Below are 15,773 nucleotides of genomic sequence, written 5' to 3' on the forward strand. Positions count from 1 at the left end.
CAGTGTTTTTCGCTAAGGAAAAATTTACTTCAAATGACCTCAGGAGCCCTTCATTTCCCAGAAGTAACATATTTTGGGACACCCTGTATATGGTCTAAGAACCTATCGACTTCGACGCAGAGTTATGTAAGATTTGAAGATTTTCTATCTCAGCCCTGTCGATGGTTGAGTAATCAACTTTTGGTAACTTGGCGTTACGATCCGTATTTGCGTGAGTTTGGCGCTTCGGATCATTTTGGTTAACTTTGGGAGTTGAAATAGAAGGCTTTCTATCTCGATCTTGATATTAACTTCTAGCCTCCTAGCTTTGACTGTAAGCGGTATGATCAAAGCTTTTAGTTCCATATGGTTGGACGGTCTGTTATATAAATTAGACAAAAAATAATTCCCCAACTGGTTATTATTTCTTATCAAAGACATGATATGTAACAAAACATTTAAACATGGGACGGTATTAATATATCAAATCTCACATTTAACATCACTGAAGGCTTACAACAAAACAGTAAATTCACCATTAATATTCATAATTTATATCAGTGCCTTATTGACTTTATGTAATATCAATAATAATAATAACTCAGAATTACTTGCATATGCAGGTGATATAATTATATACACAGCTGATAAATATTCAAATATATAGTTGAAAAAATTAACCATTGGCTGATAAATTGGAATTTAAAACTAAACCTAAATAAATGTGAAACAATACTTTTTAGAAAAACACTACAGCACCTTTCAAAAACTAATACAGAAGGAATTAAAAGCTTTCATATAAATATATACTAATATAATTTTATATTATACCAAAATATTTGGGATATCACATTGATTACCTTCTAAGAGGAAACACACACCACACAATATAATCAGAAAAAGCATTCATGGCATTCAGAGCACACAGTAACATATTCCACAACAAGCAGTGCAAAAATAATCATATATTTATTACTAATAAGACCAATAATAACTTATGCGGCACCGATATGATGGAACACGGGGCATCTGTAATTGAAAAATGTAGGGTATTAGAGCACAAAGGTCTAAGAGTATGCCTAAACCTTTATCAAACTACGAATATTGCTGTAAATATTGCAATAGGCTAACATTAACAGAATTGATAATTTCATCATCAAAATTTCCAAAAGTTACTGATGTTTTAAATAAAAAACAAAACAAGGTATATAAAACTCTACAAGTGTTTTAACACTTTGATAAAATTGGAATAATACAAAATGAAAACAATATTCCTTTAATATACCACTGGAAAAGAAATAAAGCAGATAAGAGAATAACAATAGAACAAAATAATTACACAATAAATCTTAAAAACATTATATACAAAAACAAACTTCAAAAAAGACTATGAAGATTTCCATAAATTTGACACAGAAAAATATTGGTGGTTAGCAAAACAAAACATCATAACAGAGCTCAAAAGTAAAAAAAAACACAAAAAAGAATAATAGATAGGAGGACTAAACATACATGACCCTAAAAGTATGTGATAAAAATCACCCCACAGGCATCATGTATATGGTGCAAGTATATCTTTAATTTGTAAGTAATTAGTAAATAAGGATGAAATTGTGATAACCATATTCATACAGTGATGACTTTTTTACTGACTATTTTTTATACCACTTGTACAAATATTTATTAGTGCTTATTAGTCCTGTTGAATCTAAGTTAAGATATAACCATTTTTTATTTTTTTATATTTTTATAGACATAGTAAGTAGCTTAGAGTATAGAAAATATCTATTGTTGAATTATTTTTATTATGTTATTTCTCGCTGCAATAAAACCAAAGATCTGTAACAAGTTTCAAGAAATAAACATTATTTTAAAAAAAAGGCTCTAAATGCTTTCGATGTTTAGATTTTCTTACAATATGTACAAATATCTTCATTTGTTATATGAAACTTTATGATAGGAAAAATAAATTGTATTATAAAATAATCAAATTGTATATTTTTTCTTAGCATGCGTTATATAAAAACAGAGAATTGTGTATGTATTTATATTATTTTACATACTTACAACTTGCCAGCATCTAGATATTGTTAAATTACACTCCATACATACTCATATATATGTATATACATATTTATTGTAACCCATCTTGCAAAAAAAAAATTAAAACAAAGTAGTCAAATATTTTTGTATGTAACAGTCATTTATTATTATTAAACAATAACATATTACATATTGATATACAAATTATAAAATTTGTAATAAAAAATAAAAGTTTTAACATTTTATTAATTAATAAAAAAGATATTAGACGAAATTTTCATAAACTTTTCTTTCTAAGTCGGTATTTCTTTTTATCCGAAGACTTATCAATTGTATATTCAATATGCAAAGAGTAAGTATTTGGATTATCCGGAAAATAGTATAATTCGGCATTAATATTCAAATTATTATACAGATCACACTTTATGTTTATGGCATACATAGGTTCTTCAATTGATCCAAATATATCATCAATACCACCCAAAAATATATATTTTGTTTCACAGTTTTGCGAATCTGAACAATTTAAAAATAATGGGGTTCCAATGTACAGAAGAATATCTGAAGAGTATGGTTTCACAAGAACCACATTGAGTTTCTTAATAATATTAGTAATATTTCCTGCAAGACATTCTCCTTGTTTTCCTTTAGATCCTACATTCTCTTGTATTTTTAAATCTTTTAAATACTTGTTCATCCTACAAAGAGGTATATGTTTTATTCAAATTAAACATATTGTTTAAGATCAAAGTTTTATGTTGATCTATTTAAAAATATTCGTTCATTGCAGTTGAAAGCAAATCTTTTATAAGCTAGACATGTATAATTAAACTTACCATTCCATTGTTTCACAAGAATGTTCTTCTGATTTTGAAGAGCAAATAGTATTTGGCATTGCTTCAGAATTTTCTTTTATTTTAATATTACTTTTAGCTTCCATTGTTTTATTTAAATAAAACAAATATTTAAATAAACGTATATATATGAACGTAAAATAATTGAAACACTTGAAAATACAATGTGTATGATACTAACTGTTTCAATAGACTGTGAAATCATGGAGGACTCCAAAGCAAAAGTAAACAAATGCAAAAAAATATCCCAGAGGTCACAAATATTATACACTTTCAAATCACTTACTATAGTTTGTCATTTTATTGCATTGCATTTAAATTTTCTTTTGCTTAAGAATTTAGATGAAACAAATCTGATTCAAAAACAATAATTTAGAGTTTATTTATTTTTGTTGTTTGCTATTTTTTTTACATTGTAATAAGAACAATTAATTATCAATTCTTTGTATGTATTAATAGCAAACACTACTTCATACAACATTCGTAACCATACACACGCACACACACGCACACATTTGTACATTGTACATCATCTTTAGAACATTTAACTTATTATTTGGATCATGTTTTGGAAGAGTTTGATCCGTCGTTTTCTTCAATTTGATTGAATTTTCGTTTATTGTTTTTCACGTCAAATAATCCATTTCTGACAAATCTCTGTGCAACATCTTTGTTTATACGTGGCATAAGAGTATTCCTTTCTTCGATTTGTTTTGCACGCATCATAGCTTTCTTTAAACGATCATTTTCTGATTTTATTTTATGCTTTGCTGGGTCAATTCCTAAGTAATAATTAAATTATGTATATAAATATTTAAATAGCAGTTAATAATTAAACACACATGGAAGCGATATAAAAATCATTCTCTATTTATCACATTCAATTCTTACCTTCTGCTCGTAAGTACATCCAAAACATACTGTTCAAACTGTAAGACATTAATAGATTATATTTAATTTTATCAGAATTGGAAAGCTTCTCATATGTTTCTGAATTCGTAACGACGTTAATCATGTCTTCAAGTTTGAATGTTGCTTCACGAAATTGTTTTACTTTTGCAATAAGTTCTGTGTCATGTGACAGTTCTCCAAAATCTAAATCCATGCTTATTTCAAGGTTTTAGCTTTGACACAAATAGAAAAATTACAATGTACGTTAATCAACACGATTTTGTGAGCATAAATAACCTCGTACAAAAATCGCGTTACAAAATTGAAACGACTCCACAATGTTATTCAGAACCTAGATGTTGAACACAAATTACATTTGAAGTCATAGAGAATTTCTTTTCGATTCAAGATTTTTTTATTAGAATATTTCTTAATGAAAAAATGTAGTAATTATTACATAGATGTTCATTCGCTTGAAATATCTGCAAATATATGTATGTATCTTTTTCAAATTAACAAAATAACGGGGAACCGTTTAAAATCTAGGGACATTCTTTTTAAGGTTCGTTTTCACGCCACTTTAACGTCGCGTTCCAAGAACGCTCAGATGCCTGAGAGCTTGGGTTACTATTCATTTGTTGCCTTACTCTCAGATCATAAACACTGTGCCTCATAACCTCGATTCCATGTTGAACCTTGTTATTAATATAGAATAAATTCTCTTTATTGTTTGTTGTTATCGTTACTCGTAAAAATTCTAACTTGTTACTTATTTATCTTTATTCGCAAACAAACCACGTGACACCCGTACGAACCGTGTATCAGAGTAAAATAGTTCTATATTCTTTTTTGAATAAAATAATAATACATGCAGACAAAAATTTACAATATGAATTCAGCTCAAACATTCATATGTATGTCTTATAATAAATACTTTATAAAAAAGAAACAGAAATTCTTTAAATCAAAACCTTATTTTATTGGATTATTTCAATACAGATCGTCATGTGACAATGCGTAGGTCAGCATTGTGTATGTAGTACAGTTTGGCAACATGCGGAAGAAAATTTAAAAAATGGTTCTTCATAACAATACAGGATGACGATATAAAATGAAAATAAAGAGTAAAATATTGTGATTTCGGCTTTATTTTTTAGTTATTAAAGTCGACCAATAACAGCGCGTAAACCAGCTTGGTGTTTCATCTTTCGCACAATATGTCACTGCAGTCATTGTGCGCATTCTTCTCAATCTGACCATGCTACCATTGGCGGATCAGAAAGATCTTTAGTTGTTAAGAACAAAAACAAAGCTGAAATAGCATTTCTTTTATTCTTAATCTTCGACTAATATTAAATTATTTTAAGTTCTTTTTCAACTCTTATCAAATATCCTGTATATGTAAGATTCCTGACTGGGCACATACTACATACTGGGTACATATACTTTGCTATTGGTCAAAGTGACAATAATGTATATATTGTACTAGTTTCAACACCTGCGTCATCTGGGCCACAACTTGCTAAGCAGTCGAAGATTGGGACAGAAATTGTTTTGCTCTGATTGGTTCACGATTCCATGTTAAGACAGGCTTCACTGCGGATTGGAAGCGCAGTAAAATGGTTGGGATACAAGTGCTTGCTTAGAGAGAAAGAAAAACGTGCATGAGTTGGGGCTAGTACATACATATGTACATATATTTTGACATCTTCTTTCCAAGTAATTCATGGACAATCAAACAGCTGATTCGTTCCGTAGTAGAGCACATGTTGTGCGGCAGAATGCTATGATATTACGGTTTTTTACCACAAAGTAATGAAGTTCTAACGAAAAAGTACATACTCGCATCTTAAGAAAAATATATATTACGGGATTTTATTTGAGTGTGCGATGAGAAGGAAGGAATAGCGAGTTTTTTTTAAAGAAATTTTCATCTGAGAAAAATGGCTGACCGTGATAGCGCATCTGAGAGCGACTCCAGCTCGATCGACGGAGGACCAATAATGATGCCACCGTCCCCTGTAACTCGAGAACAACTTCAAAAAAGAATTGAGTCGTTGCAACAACATAATCGCGTTCTCAAAGTAGAACTCGAGACATATAAATTGAGAGTAAAGGCGTTGCAAGAAGAAAATCGTGGTCTTCGTCAAGCCTCTGTCATTATAGTAAGTTGCTTGACTGTGTTTGCTAAGTTCATCAGATATTGGTATATCAACCGATTTTATATTCTATTTTTCACTAGACTCGTTACCATTTTTACATTTTAATGTTCAAATCTATAGCCACTAAAGTGTAAATATTATTCTGCAAAACTACTCTGACAAAATATTTTTTACATTTGCAAATTATATTTTCTACATTTACAAATTTCAAATTTGCAAATTTTGTCATGTCATATAATTTTCATCATAGATTTGAAAAGTTAATATACTTGTATAATTATATTTAATGGGTAATATTTATAAATAATGAGTTTCTGAAATATAAGTTTATTTTATTATACATTCTATGTTACATAATGTTATTTAACATACAAATATAAATTGCTTTTACATTATTTGAGCTTTTTTATTTGCTAAATTATTTACAAAGAAAGAAATGATTAATTTCTTATAGCATCTTTCTTTTATTGTATTTTAGTTTTTTTTTATAATATCTTTTTCAATAAAGAAACTAAATGCTTCTAAAAACTTCTTCAATATTATTAAATATTGCGATTAAAATAAGATAAATAACTCATATAAGTAACATATTTATATTATAGTCATGCAATACAAAAGTTGAATTGTTTTTAATATAAGTTTCTGTTTCTTTGTGTGAGTGTACGTGTGTGCGTGCATGCGCACGAGCGCATGCGTGTTAATAAATTTAGATAAGCCGTAACAGAAAAGTGAATTTACAAAATAAATGCAATAAGAAACATTTATTTACTTATGTGTCATCATTATATTGTAGCAAGCAAAAGCAGAACAGGAAGAAGAATTTATAAGTAATACATTACTGAAAAAAATACAAGCACTGAAAAAGGAGAAAGAAACATTAGCTCATCATTATGAACAAGAAGAAGAATGTTTAACTAACGATTTGTCAAGAAAATTGAATCAATTACGTCAAGAAAAATGTCGTCTGGAGCAGACTTTAGAACAAGAGCAGGAATGTCTTGTCAACAAACTAATGAGAAAGATAGAAAAACTTGAAGCAGAAACTCTTGCAAAACAAAGTAATTTAGAGCAACTACGTAGAGAAAAGGTTGAACTTGAAAATACTCTTGAGCAAGAACAAGAAGCATTAGTAAATAAATTATGGAAACGAATGGATAAGCTAGAAGCAGAAAAGAGAATGCTTCAGATAAAATTAGATCAACCTGTATCAGATCCAACTTCGCCAAGAGAAATTAATAATGGTGATACTGCTACTAGTTTAAGTACACATATTCAAACCTTAAGAAGTGAAGTGGCTAGATTGAGACATACATTACTTATTTCACAACAAGAACGTAAGAATTTTATTTTTGTGTCTCTTGACATACATTTTCATTCTTTATGATACACATATAATGTATCACATTATTGCAGAATGTTCTATTAAGTTCCTAATTAGTAATTATTCCCATTAGACATTATTTAATACATTCGTATATATAATTTACATTAGATACAGAGAAGATGCAACGATATGTGAATGAAGAAAAACAAATTCGTGAAGAGAACTTGAGACTTCAGAGAAAGTTACAGTTGGAGGTAGAACGTCGCGAAGCTTTATGCAGACATCTCTCAGAATCAGAGTCAAGGTAACTTAATAAACTATATATATAATAAACCAGTTTCAGTTTGATTTCAAACTTCATCTATTTATTAGTTTGGAAATGGAAGAAGAACGGCACTATAATGAAATTGTGATGTCTGGTGGAAATATAAGAAATCGTACTGTTTCCAGCCCTGTGCCGTACAATCCTTCACCTAGTTCCTCTAGACCATTAAGTCCAGGTAAATATTATGAAGCTTTTTATTTTATGTGCTATATAGATACAGACTTCAAAATTATTAATAATATTGTTCCTTCCAGGTTCATCAGCTAGAGAAGGATTTAACACAAATCGATGTTATGCTTGTGGTCAACCTACTGCAATTCCATTTGCAAGTTCATCACCTCCTTCTACGGTAAGTAGTATTTTGTTATAATAATTGAATGTTTTAATCAAATAAGCAGCACAAGTTAATGAAAGTGAGAAAACAAGAGTTATTTATAAAATTTAGAAACTATTAAAAGCTTTTACACAAAATTTAGACCTATATATTAAATTCTGGATAGAAATTTAAACATACATTGTACTTATAATTGAATTCATTTAAATCAGAAACTTATAAGTTAATACTTTAAAAACTTTTGAAATGTATATCTAATATTTCAATATTTTGTACTACCTACACAGGGCCATGTGGTAACGCCATCCAATAGACGCACGTCAGACAGATTTGTTAAACCCGCAATTCCTCCAACTATTGTAAGTCCTGGTGGTCCACCAATTGCTAATACGGCTACAAATACAGCTGGCGGATCACCTATGGATATCGCTAAAACATAAGTCAGTTGAATATTTCTGATAATGAATATTTCATCATGTATTCATATACAATACTTCTTTTGTTGCATTTGTACTATGTGATTGTATAACATACATGAAAATTATCTTAGAAAGAGGAACATTTCACTTTCCAATATTTTAATTGTTTTACACTTTAATTGTTTTACATACATTATTTAAACAAACTTTTCTTTATATCGTATCAAATCGCTTAGGTATTTCTCATAATAACATGATGAAAAACAGTATTTACAACAACAAAAACTAAATAATAAATCTATAAATTTCTGATCTGCTTCAAAATAGCTTAATACAGTAAAAGTTGTAAGAAGGGAGAGATTCATTAGTCTCGCTCTTCTAATTTCCAATATGTTTTATTATTAATCATGGGTAGTCTAATTCAATTTCTTTACGGTGTTTGATACAGTGAGGACAGAAATATATTTCTTAATTTAATTACTTAGATGGTAAGACAAAATATTTGTATAACAGTTACTATGTAACTTGCTTAAATGTCAATAATTTTCCAATTTTATGTTATTCTTTGTATGTATGCATGAAATGATATAAAGAGTAATTTCATTTTTCTATATTTTAATTGTTTCGCATTTTAATCGTTACACATACATTATTATTATTATCCTTATTATTAATGCTACGCTCCCTTGTTGAATTATTACAATTTCACGTGAATAAAATTTATAATGAAAGTAGAAGAGCGAGAACATATTTAAAAAAGTAATATACCATCAAAATAAATATGCAATTGTGACTAAAAACATTAATAGTGTCAAAAAAATAGAAATTTCCGAATATTAACCAATCTTTAACCAGCTATTATTTACTATTTCAATCGCTATTAGTTTAATATTTTGTATACAATCACATAACGTGACTATTAATATAGATAAGTATTTGTACCCTATGTTTGAGTTCAACTTAACTAACATTAAAGTCAACAAAGTTTTTACATGACATTGTAGCATTTATGTGTTGACGTACTGATCATACAAGGAATAGAACTATTTAAAAAAAAATTTGACATTAACGTATTAACAGTGTTATAAGTGTCAACAATTGAATAATAACAAATGTTTTGTTTAAAAGGAAATTAAAAAAAGATTTAGAAGTAAAATCCGTCACATTATTGATTGTCTTTATATACGCCGTTTTGTAACAAATGTCATGTACAAAGTATGTTTGGCCGATATTTATATATAAATGTGATAAAGTAAATCATAATGATAAAGATCTTGATCTGTACTTTATAATAATTTGAACGTTATCATTCGCTATTGGTGCTCAAAACTACTTTTAAAATTGTAATTCTCAGTTTTTTATTATAAAAAATATGTTATGAGCAACAATTTTGTTCCTCACCCAGTAGGGATATGCAAGACTAATTGTTCAGTTTTCTTTTCATTTAAATGAAGTAATTTAAGTCTTTACATTATAACATTTTCTATAATACCATTTATACGTGTAACATTTGGGTATTATATGTGTTGCAATATCAAATTATAAAGTCATTAACAAAAAAAAATGCGAAACTGATATAACAAAAGCTAAATTAAACATAAGATAAATATTTACACAGAATAGTAAATTAACAAGCAAAATTTTCAGTTATTTTTTTGTAAGCTTTATAAAATAGATGTTTCATCAATATTCTACACGTGAATAAAACATGGTTTGCTACGTTATATAGAAGAATATAGATGTATCAATTGTCATATATAGAAATGTTTTGTTCAGACATAAAATTATTACTTATCAATAATTATATGCAAATATATTTCACTATTATGTATTATGTATTTTAATCAAGCTTTTACGAAATACAGTCACTTTTTTGCTATTACATTAAAAAAATTCATTTTTATCCTTATTAAAAATTCAGTATTTATTACATAATTATTTACATATCCTATTACATAAGAAGTAATTTTATGTACAATTTGAAAAGTATTTTCATTTATTTCCTTAGTCAAAAAATAAATTATTACAATAAATATGAGGTAAAAGTTATATTAGAGATCTTTGAGAAAAATTCTGACTTTTATGTATGCAAATAATTTATTTTGAATTATTAATATTATGTTATATCTATCTTTTTACATGCAGATACAACTAATCTAGCAATTATAATCCACATAAGAAAAGAAATTGAATCTTCTTGACCAACGTAGCATGGCCAATTTAGTACATTTTGTATTGGCCATAACATGCCCTTTGGAAAAACTATTACTGGTGTATTTTTGTACAAATATGACAAAACTAGCACCAACAAGCCCTAAAAAATACATAATATTACACGTTACTATTACCAAAAGATTAATAGAAATATTAAATACGTACATTTAATAAACGGAATCCATATGTTACAGTCAACTGTACTTTCATTCGGGAAGATAAACGTCTATTTGCTAAAACATAATAACATTCTTCAATTAAATTTCTATATAGTCTTTTATTCATTTTGATATATAATTTAATTGAATATATTTAATGAATAAATATATATATATTTGTACTACCTGTTTCTTTTAAAACGCCTTCAATTTTATTATATCTACGTTGAAGTTTGGCATATTTTGAAAATTCATCAACAATAGATATCCCAGTCATTTCCTGTTTGAGGTTAATCAGATCTGTACGTAATTCTACGTCATATTTTGTTTCGGTATAAAAACGTGTTGTGGCCTGTAATAAAAATAGTAATTTTGAAAACGTTATTCTTTCTCCAACGTATAAATATCATCTACTTACATATTTAATAAAAATCGGAATAACATATTCTAAAGCACAACTTAAAGTTGATATTACAAGCAAATTCATTGTACGTAAATATTGGGGAAAATGGTTTTCACATTGTCTAATTGCTTTTAGCAGTGATATTTTACATGCATATTACAAAACATATTACAAAAACTTCTTTAGTATTATTGTACTTGACAATAGGAGATCCCTAACCTACACTATACAGTAGCGCCGCGTTGTTACCCTGTTGCTAGCGAACTTTACCGAACCATCAAATCCAGAACATTGTTATTGAAAAATTACGCATAATTAATGCATAATTCATATGTATGTTTTCATAGTGATTCAATTGGCACATGTGATTTATAAGTGTAGCTTGTAAATTATATTGTCAAGTACATAATGCTGAAGAATAACGTTTTTATAGCATAGTAATATTTCAAGTTTTACAAGACTCTCCGGCCGCAGTGCGCTCCATTAACGAAAATGGGAGTAGAAATTGATTTGCACTGATTGATTGACGATTCAATGTTGCTTGTAATTATGCTTGCAAAAGCTAAGAGATGTTAAAAAATTGTGCAAAACCTGAGGTATTACTATATACTCTAAACCTTTTTTCATTTTAGCCTTAGAGCATATTTGTATATCTGGAGGCAGTCCTCTCCAATGGAAATCCATTGGCATCATCGAATCCCATTTGTGATGGATAATTTTCCCACTCCTACTTTTCTGGAAGAAAGTCGTAAAGCGGTCTGGTAATCGAAATAATTTTTTTCGTGGAACAAACATGCATCTAAAATGCAGTTTTTCATTCGTTATTTGATATAACGACAAACACTGTGAACAATTTTGGGACGTACCTGCGGAAATAATTTTGGCCGAGCCCACATCTTCTTATCCTAAAGGTTCAGAGTTTTGACTCTGTCTACAAAAAATTAGAGAACTTTGTGAGGCTACAGGATTTCCCCTGCATTACTTAATTAGAGAGAGAGAGTTTCGCCAACTAAATTCTCATTGAGGAATTTTTCTCAAGAAAACTCTCTCGTTATCTCTCTACCTATTCTAAGCTATCATGACGTTACATTTTATATTTGAATTTCCCTCTTATCAGGAGTGCCAACACAAATCATACTACATACAGTAGTTCACACTACTATAAGTTTATTTTTCAATGACTACATTTCCATCGTGGTAGTAAGAACTGTTTTCAATATAAATATATAACACACAATGAGCGATTCAGAATTTTTAGATAATATAGAAGAAAATGAAAATGTATCGGAATCTCATTCCAAACTTCTGGAAGCTATTTCGGAGCTTGACAAAGGTCAAAGGTAAGTTAAATTATAGTATAAGAAATTTGTACTATGTAACCTCTATTTTTAATTACTGAATAATCAGATTCTTCAATATTAAATATTTATAAGGTTTTAAACAATATATCGCATATATTTTTGAAATTTATTTTTATATCTCTTTTCATTAAAAATAATTTGTATATACTATTCTGTTTGATTCAATATCTTAAATAATTTAAAGAGAGTTAAATTTTGATTTTATTGTCTTTATTTTTGTATAAAATTAGTATTAAAATAAGTGTAAATTATTTCTTTTAGAGTAAAAAAGCCAGAAAGAAGTGAACCTACTTTAGAAGTATCTGAATTCAATTTGGTAAAAAGTGGGATATCAGATTCAAATGTAGTGCATGTAAAGGATCTAGCTAAAGTATTAGGTAAAAAAAGTCACCATCACGAGATTGTTAAAAATCTAGAGACTGCAAGAAAGAAAGTAAATGTTCTAAAGAAGCCTGCAGAAAAACCTGCTGCAGATAGAGTAAGATTTTTTCTTATAATTTGGATAATACTTATATATATCCATGTATGTATACATATCAAAGGATTTCTATAAAGTATCATTTATTTTTCAGATAAAAAGGATAGTTGGATTTGAAAATACAAAAAAGGAGTTAAAAAAATGGAATGCTGTAATAACAAGAAACAGAACAGCAGAATCTCTTCGTTTTCCTTTAAATCAGCCATCTATAAAACTGGAGCCAACTAAAGAATTTGTTAAAAGATTTAGAATTCAATCAGATCTAGAAAAAGAACTTGCTGCATTAGAACCTCAAAAGGAAAATATTGAGGAAAAAGATGATGATTTCTCATTAACAATGAATGAAATTATCATGAAGAGGAAAGAAGCTGCAAAAATTAGAGCACAACAGGTTAATGTTTAAATGCGAAAACATTTTTTTATGTTCGATTGTCTTTTAACTTTGTTTATATTTGTAGTCTTATAGGGAAGCTAAGTCTCATCGCCAAAAGAAAATCAAGAGTAAAAAATTTCATCGTGCTCAAAGGAAGGAAAAGATAAAATTACAATTGAAAGAATTTGAAAAATTAAAAAAAACTAATCCACAAGCTGCATTAGAGAAGCTGGAACAATTAGATAAGACCAGAGTAGAAGAAAGAATGTCTCTTAGACACAAAAATACAGGAAAATGGGCACAATCCAAGCAACTTCGAGCCAAATATGATAAAGAAGTATGAGTTGTTTTATACTATCAACTTTTAAATAATTTTTCGATCATTTCCTTTTCTATTTCCTCTAATATTAGAACAGCTGAAATACTTGCCTATGATTTGATAATTGTTTCTTATGATAAACAAATCCACCTACTTTGTCCTAATATTTATTCTTATAATTATTACTAGACTCGTCAAGAACTTGCACAACAGTTATCAATTGGTCGGGAGCTGACACAAAACATAAAAAGAGTGAATGATAGTGAAGAAGAGAATGAAGACGATAACCCGCCTGTGCAGCTTTCAGCTTCAGACGCAGGAAATCCATGGGTACAGAAAACTGGATCAGAAATAGATAATTTTGTTGAAAGTTATCGTAAATTTTGGGATGATAGAAATAATCAATTACCAAGCCAACCATCGAAAGTAAATAACAGTATCGTGGAAGAAAATCGGGAATTACAAATTTTAACAAAAAATCCAAACGTCGGAAATATTTTTGAAGGTATATTTAAAAATGTGTTCTTACATGTTGTAAAAATTGAATTTGTAATTATTTTTTTGTATTATAGAAAATACTAGATTCCCGGCAATTGAAAAGGATAAAGAAATGGAAGGTTTGTTTAGAAAATTACATACATAATATAAATAAAAATTGAATTTCATTATTCGTTTAATTTCAGATGAATGTATTAATACTAATGCGGGATCGCTTGAAACTCAAATAAACAAAGAGCGTATAAAAATAGTAAAATCTAGAAAAGCCAATAGAACACGTGAAAGTAAACAAATTTCTGAATCAATTGTGTCAGATGATGATGAAAACATGAATAAAATTGTTAAGTTACAGAAAAAAGACTTTAAGAAGGTTGTCGCCACTTCTATGTGGAATGTACAATCTGTAGAACAAGATCACGTACAACAGGAATTCAATTCTTCAACGAATATTTCGAACAAAGAGAAAATAGACAAAATATTTGACGCTGCGGAAGAAAAATTATATAATCAGATCAAATCAAAACTTCAGCATATCACAGAAAACTGCAATAAAGTTTCTAAAAAACGTAAACGTAAAGGCTGTAATGAACAAAAAGAAGATGATTTCGATGGACTTCAAATACAAAATGGAAATAAAAGATTAGTTATAGACTCATCTTTACAAGAAGATATTGATACAATTGATTTGGAATCAAATGCAGTCTTAGAAAACGCTAAAAACATAGCGTACAGTAACAATTTATTTGTAAATAAACCGAATATAGATACGGTAAATAAATCTGAAAAAGAAATAGATCCTAATAAATATATAAATGTAAAATCTAAACATTTATACACAGACCTTCCAGCTGACATAACAGGTGGTGATAACGCCTTGGATGATAGCGAGAATGAGGAAAAACAGAATGTAATAAGCGAAGCATTTGCTGATGACGATGTCGTAGAAGAATTCAGAAAGGAAAAACAAGAAAAGGTATATTCAAATATATTCTTATTGCAGATCAATTATTAGTGAATAAAATATTATGTCTAATATTATGTCAAAATATTATGTTTGCAGGTGAAAGCGTCTCAACCTACAGATATCGACCTAACTTTACCAGGTTGGGGTAGTTGGGGTGGGAAGAACATTAAACCATCAAAACGTAAAACAAAACGTTTTATAGTAAAGTTTCCAAAAGATTTGCCTCGAAAAGATGAGAATAAGGGAGACGTGATAATATTTGAAGACGAAAGAGCTAAAATAAAACAACATCAAGTCAATGAACTTCCATATCCATTTACAAGCGTTAAAGATTATGAAGCCAGTGTTAGAATGCCGATTGGTAGAAATTTTGTTCCTGAAACTGCTCACAGAAAGTTAATTGAGCCGGTTGTTAAGACAAGTATGGGCAAAATTATTGAACCAATGACGGAGGACATTCTGGTAAATACACATAAGAAGAATAAAAAATTTATTGCCAAGAGAAGAAATAAAGTAATTGAGCAGAAAAAATAATATAAATAAAGTACATATAATTCCTATTATAATATCACTGTACTAAACTCCATTTTTAATATAAGATATTTGAATTTGTTTTCGAAATGTGTATTTTATGAATAGTATTTCTATTTCACCGACTTATTTTCTAATGGTTC

The 15,773-nt window shown here is 28.6% G+C and overlaps 5 protein-coding genes across 5 annotated transcripts; 2 read left to right on the plus strand and 3 right to left on the minus strand.

The window, feature by feature from the left end:
• Positions 1 to 2,161: 2,161 nt before the first annotated feature.
• Positions 2,162 to 3,081, minus strand: LOC117228963 (uncharacterized). Its single transcript, XM_033485078.2, has 2 exons — positions 2,859 to 3,081; positions 2,162 to 2,720 (listed from the first exon to the last, which is right to left on the minus strand). The coding sequence occupies exons 1-2, from the start codon at positions 2,960 to 2,962 to the stop codon at positions 2,300 to 2,302; spliced, it is 525 nt and encodes a 174-aa protein (XP_033340969.2). The 5' UTR covers positions 2,963 to 3,081; the 3' UTR covers positions 2,162 to 2,299.
• A 152-nt stretch (positions 3,082 to 3,233) lies between these two features.
• On the minus strand, positions 3,234 to 4,140 carry LOC117228964 (nuclear nucleic acid-binding protein C1D). Its single transcript, XM_033485079.2, has 2 exons — positions 3,768 to 4,140; positions 3,234 to 3,658 (listed from the first exon to the last, which is right to left on the minus strand). The coding sequence occupies exons 1-2, from the start codon at positions 3,979 to 3,981 to the stop codon at positions 3,438 to 3,440; spliced, it is 435 nt and encodes a 144-aa protein (XP_033340970.1). The 5' UTR covers positions 3,982 to 4,140; the 3' UTR covers positions 3,234 to 3,437.
• Positions 4,141 to 5,481: 1,341 nt separating this feature from the next.
• Positions 5,482 to 8,950, plus strand: LOC117228962 (coiled-coil domain-containing protein 6). Its single transcript, XM_033485077.2, has 6 exons — positions 5,482 to 5,932; positions 6,723 to 7,263; positions 7,422 to 7,557; positions 7,626 to 7,753; positions 7,833 to 7,927; positions 8,200 to 8,950. Exons 1-6 carry the CDS (start codon positions 5,711 to 5,713, stop codon positions 8,350 to 8,352), a joined length of 1,275 nt encoding a protein of 424 aa, XP_033340968.1. The 5' UTR covers positions 5,482 to 5,710; the 3' UTR covers positions 8,353 to 8,950.
• Positions 8,951 to 10,409: 1,459 nt separating this feature from the next.
• On the minus strand, positions 10,410 to 11,530 carry LOC117228961 (guided entry of tail-anchored proteins factor 1). The gene is made up of 4 exons (XM_033485076.2): positions 11,122 to 11,530; positions 10,890 to 11,055; positions 10,711 to 10,778; positions 10,410 to 10,645 (listed from the first exon to the last, which is right to left on the minus strand). The coding sequence occupies exons 1-4, from the start codon at positions 11,188 to 11,190 to the stop codon at positions 10,448 to 10,450; spliced, it is 501 nt and encodes a 166-aa protein (XP_033340967.1). The 5' UTR covers positions 11,191 to 11,530; the 3' UTR covers positions 10,410 to 10,447.
• A 730-nt stretch (positions 11,531 to 12,260) lies between these two features.
• LOC117228960 (U3 small nucleolar RNA-associated protein 14 homolog A) lies at positions 12,261 to 15,720 on the plus strand. Its single transcript, XM_033485075.2, has 8 exons — positions 12,261 to 12,446; positions 12,729 to 12,945; positions 13,040 to 13,336; positions 13,404 to 13,655; positions 13,827 to 14,142; positions 14,210 to 14,254; positions 14,321 to 15,108; positions 15,196 to 15,720. Exons 1-8 carry the CDS (start codon positions 12,343 to 12,345, stop codon positions 15,631 to 15,633), a joined length of 2,457 nt encoding a protein of 818 aa, XP_033340966.2. The 5' UTR covers positions 12,261 to 12,342; the 3' UTR covers positions 15,634 to 15,720.
• The last annotated feature ends 53 nt before the right edge of the window (positions 15,721 to 15,773 follow it).

This window comes from Megalopta genalis, chromosome 12 (assembly GCF_051020955.1).
Source record: "Megalopta genalis isolate 19385.01 chromosome 12, iyMegGena1_principal, whole genome shotgun sequence".
In the NCBI taxonomy this organism is placed as follows: domain Eukaryota; kingdom Metazoa; phylum Arthropoda; class Insecta; order Hymenoptera; family Halictidae; genus Megalopta; species Megalopta genalis.